The following is a 6185-nucleotide window of genomic DNA, read 5'->3' on the forward strand; positions in this document are numbered from 1 at the left end:
TTTTAAAGAAATGATTAAATTCATATATAAAGTCGTAAATTGCTAGTTTAAATTAAAAATTAGATAACATGAATGAAGTTCCCGTTGCAAAAAAGGTTTGAGTAAAAAAATTATGCTAAATAAAATTCCATCTGTAGTTTAAATCATTAAATTAGAAGCTCTAATTACATTTTGAGGCGTAATAAACCGTGTTTAAATTATAACATGATCAAAACTGAATACCTATCAAGAAGTAAAAAAATAAAGTCAAGGTTGTCAATTACTCATAGGTGTATGAGTTAGTGTTATAAATTTACAGGTTAAATTGAACCTACTAGTTAGGCAATCGAGCTCTGATTAGACTAGAAGCTCCAACCAAATCAAGGTTTGACCCAAAAAGACCGGAACTAACACTACCATAACTTGGTCTTAGCCCTGATAGAACTTATTACTCAGCAACATATAGCTGCAATAACGGTTATACTATTACTTTCTAAAGTCTGGAGTGGAAACGATCCGCACTGAATCCCCTCTCCTCCAGCTGAAATAATTTGAAACAAGTCCGACCTCCGAAGTGAAAGAACAGATCCGCACTGAATATTTACAGATTTCTGTCGCGATTCAATTTCAATGTCTTGCAGTAAGTTACTAAGGAAATTCGCTAAGGTCATATTAAGATGTCTTGCACTAAGTTACTAGGAAATTTGCTAAGGTCAAAAAATCTAGAACACTTTAGGTTGACTACAACTTATGGATAAATGTACGCAACGAAGAGAATTTCAAGGTTTCAAGACACGTTCTCTTAACACGAATTAAAATTGCACGGTGTTCGATCAAATGGACGGCATCATATGGACAATAATTTTGGGATCACCTTTCGAACAACAAAGTGAGAAACCTTTTATTATTACAGTAATAACTTCTCCCTCCTCAGACGGAGGCAAACTTCAAAGGAAAATTAAAACAAGCTGAACACAAAGATACATGAGTACTTGAATCCATCAAGAAACAAAGAGGATCCAAGTAAGACACTAAACTAGACAAGTCTAATCTAAAGTTCTCTGTTCTTAGTAGCATGAGGATCTTCCTCGGTCTCCGCCATGCCAAAGGTGTGCTTGACAGCATCAGCAGCACCCTGAGCCATGCTCTTCACTTGTTCTCCAGTCTTTTGCAGCATGCCACCTGTTTTCTCTTGACCAGCTTGGGCCGTTTCTTTGGCAGACTCCATCATTTCTGATGCCTTCTCCTTTGTAGCCTGAGCTGCTCCACCAGCCTTTTCCTTAGTAGCCTGAGCTGCTCCACTTGTCTTGTCTTTGGTTGCCTGAGCTGCTCCACTGGTCTTATCTTTGGTTGCCTGAGCTGCTCCACCTGTCTTATCTTTGGCTGTGCCTGTCTTCTCCTGTGCCGTTCCTTTGGCTGACTGTGCAGTCTCAGAAGCCCTGTCCTTTGCTGCTTGGGCCTTGTCTTTGATGTTTTCCATCGTTTGACCAACCTTCTCCTGTACACACAACAAAGAAAATATCAAGATAGTACAAAAATATACTCAAATCAGTTACGATTGAATTCAGAAGTCTATGAATTTTGATCTAGTCATTTTAAGTTACTGAATTCAGTATATAGTACCAGTTCAGTGTATATTACTACTTCAATACAAAATCAAATTAAAAATGAGGTAGTTTCCTGTATATATACATACCCGAGTTTGGCCTTTGGTTTCACCAGCTCTGTAGCTCTGCTCGTGGGAAGCCATTCTTGCCGTTACAAAAGTATGGATATGTATGTGAATAAAAGCAGAAAGTAGAAGAGGTATCTAGGAAAAATATTTTAGAAGCAGAATTGTTGATATTGCTTCGAATGAGATTGGAGCACCGGTTCTGCATGGTTTATAAAGACTTGGGAATGTGCTACATTGCTGACACGTATCCTGTTACCAGACGCGTGTAATGGACACGTGCTGTGCTGTAGTAAGCTTCGTTGTTTAGTTATCTTAATTTAACCATTCTGCAAGGATCATATCGATGACGAAAATGATTACTATAACTTCCTGTCTGCTGCTGCATACTATCATTAGGTTATTAATTCCTCGAAAAGTAGGATTGAGTTAAACTAGCTACTAACGTAATTTAATTGGTTATAATTGAAAACTATTTAGGTATGTTTTTACGTAGTTAATTAATTTGTTCGAACTGATTATCTTATATTAACTTTAGAATTATTTTAATAATGTACAGTACTACGAGTACTTCTAAAAGCTAATATTACAAGCGTCTTTACTTTCTTTCTTTAATAAGAAACTCTTAGTAGTCTCTAGCTCAATATAAAGAAGATGGTTCAACATAACTTATAATGGGCCACGCAATCAAAATTTGGTAGCAATGACGTTCGGTGATCATTTTTCCGTTCTATCATTGAAAAATAGTTGGTATTGTTATTAAGTTTTAATGTGCAAAAGTTTCTGCAATTTCTTATGCATTCGGAACTCCGTCATATTTTCTCGCTAAAAATATTTTCTTCCATGACGGCTAAAATATAAAAACGCATTTAGTTGGTCGGACAATGTAAGGTATATATAAAAAAATACATATATTTCGGGGGGAAATATGAGATATGTATAAAAAATATAATCCAAAAAACATCAAGAATCTCAGTTTGCACTCTCAAGACTCCTCATGTAAGCGTCAATTCCTGATGATAACAATCAACTCTTAGCAATTAACATCCTTCATTATACACAGAGGCATTCCCGTCATGTTTGTTTGTTTGTTTCTTATTTTACTAGAATGAGAACCTTTTGGAATACTTATAATGACGTACAATTTTCTTTCGTAATTCAAAAAAAGAAGAAACTCGGCCTATTAATTTCAATTGAAAAAAAAAAGTATTCAGATGTAGTGTAAATGTAACAATGGACAAATTTAATACCAATGGTCAATGTGAACACTTTTCTGTAAACGACAATGAAGTTTGAATTTACTGAGAGTCAACAAGTTCTGCGACTCTGCAGAGACTATTGTACATGAGAATTACCAAGAAAACATAAACGATAAAGAGGAAATAATTGATTTGTTAGTCTTAATATGACTCTTGACCCCAGCATTTTGTCAGTAATTACATATTTCCTAACATTAATAATTTTCCCAAATTAAACGGAAGAATAATTTATTTAGAGACGTTCTTGTCCGCTCAAAACCATCCACCACGCTAGGAGTGATCAAGTTCTTGCACTGTGCCATGTGTTGGGATATGCATGAATTGAGATCACCAATTGTGCATTTCTGAAGCTTATAAATTCATCAATCCAACAATTTCAAAATCCATTCCATATTTTGCATTTTGATCTACAATTACTAGTACACTACTTTTGAAACAAAATTAAGCAAAAAAAAACCCAATTAACATGGCAAACCAAGGAAGCAACAACCTTCATAGCAGTATCCAAGTCCCCGGTCAAGCTCAGGTTTCATGACTCTTCTCTATGAAGCTCTGTTTTTCCTTTATACTAATTAGGGTGTCAAAATTAGTTCAGAAAATATGATTCATTTAACCCGTTCAAGTCTGAATGGGTTAATGCCCAGTTCATTAGTTCCTCCCGTGCTAACCCACCCATACATAAATTTAGTTGATTTGGGCTAGTTAAACATGTAACCCGAATTAACCCATGAGAGATCTTGTAAAACTATATAAATGTATTCATTTAGTTAATATGTTATTTATAGACATAATAAGGAAAAATGTTTTATTAGCTTAGTTTGATAATTAAGTAAATTATACATAAGTAAATAATTTTAAAAAAATTAAATTTGGTAATAGATCAGCGGGTTGTGCTACCCATTGTTTGTTTAGTTTATCTTTATTTCAGCCTATTAATCTTTGTGCGCTTAGTGACCCAATCATTTAAATAACTCATCTTATTTTGACCCGTTCAAATTCAGTTCAACCTGCCTATTTGACACTTCTAATATTAATAATCTTTTTTGTTTTTTTTTAAACCAATTGTAGATGATAAGGGAAGACTGGTTGAACCAACCATCTGACATCCATAACCAAAGCCAGAGCCAATCAACCAACTTGCTTCAAGAGGTAAATTAACATTTCTAAATTTTCTTGTTTCATGCTGATCGATCAATTAAGTGACTAAATGGAAATAGAAAGAATAAGTCGTGAATATTATTTCTGTTTATTAAGACTGGGACACAAGTGAAGAACATGGCTCAAGGAGCAGCAGGTATGGCACAAGGAGCAGCAGGAAGTGCAGTGAACATGGCTCGAGGAGCTGCAACGGGTGCAGCACACATGGCACAAGGCGCAGCTGATGCGGTCAAGAATACTCTCGGAATGAATCCTCCACACAACACTAGTGACAATGCAGGTGGAAACTATTTCAATCAGCCAGGTACCATCAACTTCAATGATGAGTTCCCAAACATTAACACCAGCGTCCCAGGCGATACAAATTACCCTGGTGGCTTGAACTATCCAACCAACCCGAGCAATCCCAGTACCGGCATTTAAAGTGTCCATTGAGAATTCATGTCATACCTTGGTTATTGCGCGTCGTAATTTTTCTTAATTCCCTTTTTTTGTTTCTTTGTGTGTGTGTGTGTGTGTTTTTTTTTTTAGTCTTTTTGGGAAATTGTAGAGTAGAGGAGGTGTTATTTCTGTTCGTTTTTAACACCATTTAGTTACGGGGAAACCTGTAATCTTAATCCTCCTTTATTTTCCTGGTATAATAAGATTCAATAGATGGCCCGAGTTCATTTTTCTGAGAACATATTGTCAATTTGAAAAATGTTGATTGATCAGCGGATTTTATTTAAACTTGTCCGTGTATTCGTTTAAAGATGTATCTGAATTATGCACTAACAGAATTTTGCCTCTGCAATTTGAACCCGATCGCTGTTAGCCTCTCGATATGCAGCAGCAACGACAGCAACATACCCAGTGAAACCCACAATGTGGGGTCTGGGGAGGGTTAGTGTACGCAGACCTTACCTCTACCTAAGATAGGGAGGCTGTTTCCGAAAGGCCCTCGGCTCAAGAGAAAACATGACAAAAAAAGGTCAGATAAGCACAAGCAGTTCAAAGCAATATGAAAATGAAACTAACGAAAGCGAAAAAGCCATGATAAAGCAGTCTGAAAAAGGAGCAGTAGCTACCATGCACAGATAAATAAGATAATCGAAGCATAAGAAACAACATATAGTAACAGAAATCAAAGGACAATAAACTATAGATCAAAACTGCGACTACTAGTACGAAAAGATACACGGGACTATCTACTAGCCTCTCAATATGCATGTCCTGAAAATTGTTAAAGGCTATCTTGCTCCGACTCATTAAACTATTGGATCCTCTGCCATAAACAGATTGTTGCGAAGTGGAAAACTAATATTTTTTCTTTGAAATTCATTGGCCAACTAATTTAGCTCTATACCAGAAATTTTCATTCACAGAGTCCGAACTTAAAATATTATTTGGTTAAAAGTGGAGGAAGCTCATTCATCCCACTACGTTCTTCGTGGTCGGAAAAATTATTTTCATTGAAGTATCTATTCTAGATTTAGTGACGGAGGTCTTTGACAGAATATATACAACAACCACAAGTCCACACAACATCAACTGCTATCATTACATAACTCATAGTTAGTTGGGGAGAACCATCAGACAAAATAATAGCAAAAAAAAAAAAAAAAAGATTTCAATTTAATTGATGCATTTTTTGACAGAATAACAATTGGTGACGGATTCAGGATTTTTAAGTAATGGGTGCTCAATTATATTTCTCACACATGACCTATGTAGCATATAGTCAACATGTTCAACTGAATTCAACATTTTCAGCACATACATAGATATATAAGTTAAAAATCATCAAAATTCTAAAAATATAAATTTTGAACCCATAAATTGAAGTGTAATAGTAGGTTCATTGGTAAAAACTTAAAGACTAAACCTATCCAACTTAAATCCCACATCCGACACTACTAATGCATGTTAATGTTACTACAGTTATCATGTAAAGGAGCATAACAATTTCCGAAACTAATGTTAAAAATATATAACATGTAAACTATAATAAATATTGCTAAAAAATATATATAACATGTAAACTATAATAAATATTGCTAAAAAAATTTGTAACTTGTAAACTATAATAAATATTGCTACCATCATTTAAAAAAAGATCATTCCATACATAATTATTC

General features: G+C 34.9%; 2 protein-coding genes across 2 annotated transcripts; one reads left to right on the forward strand and one right to left on the reverse strand.

The window, feature by feature from the left end:
* Window positions 1–854: 854 nt before the first annotated feature.
* LOC132632971 (late embryogenesis abundant protein 2-like) lies at window positions 855–1837 on the reverse strand. Its single transcript, XM_060349132.1, has 2 exons — window positions 1676–1837; window positions 855–1477 (listed from the first exon to the last, which is right to left on the reverse strand). The coding sequence occupies exons 1-2, from the start codon at window positions 1727–1729 to the stop codon at window positions 1031–1033; spliced, it is 501 nt and encodes a 166-aa protein (XP_060205115.1). The 5' UTR covers window positions 1730–1837; the 3' UTR covers window positions 855–1030.
* Window positions 1838–3280: 1443 nt separating this feature from the next.
* On the forward strand, window positions 3281–4797 carry LOC132634290 (uncharacterized). Its single transcript, XM_060350562.1, has 3 exons — window positions 3281–3436; window positions 3979–4059; window positions 4165–4797. The coding sequence occupies exons 1-3, from the start codon at window positions 3377–3379 to the stop codon at window positions 4489–4491; spliced, it is 468 nt and encodes a 155-aa protein (XP_060206545.1). The 5' UTR covers window positions 3281–3376; the 3' UTR covers window positions 4492–4797.
* The last annotated feature ends 1388 nt before the right edge of the window (window positions 4798–6185 follow it).

The sequence above is a fragment of the Lycium barbarum genome, chromosome 3 (assembly GCF_019175385.1).
Source record: "Lycium barbarum isolate Lr01 chromosome 3, ASM1917538v2, whole genome shotgun sequence".
Classification (NCBI taxonomy): Eukaryota; Viridiplantae; Streptophyta; class Magnoliopsida; order Solanales; family Solanaceae; genus Lycium; species Lycium barbarum.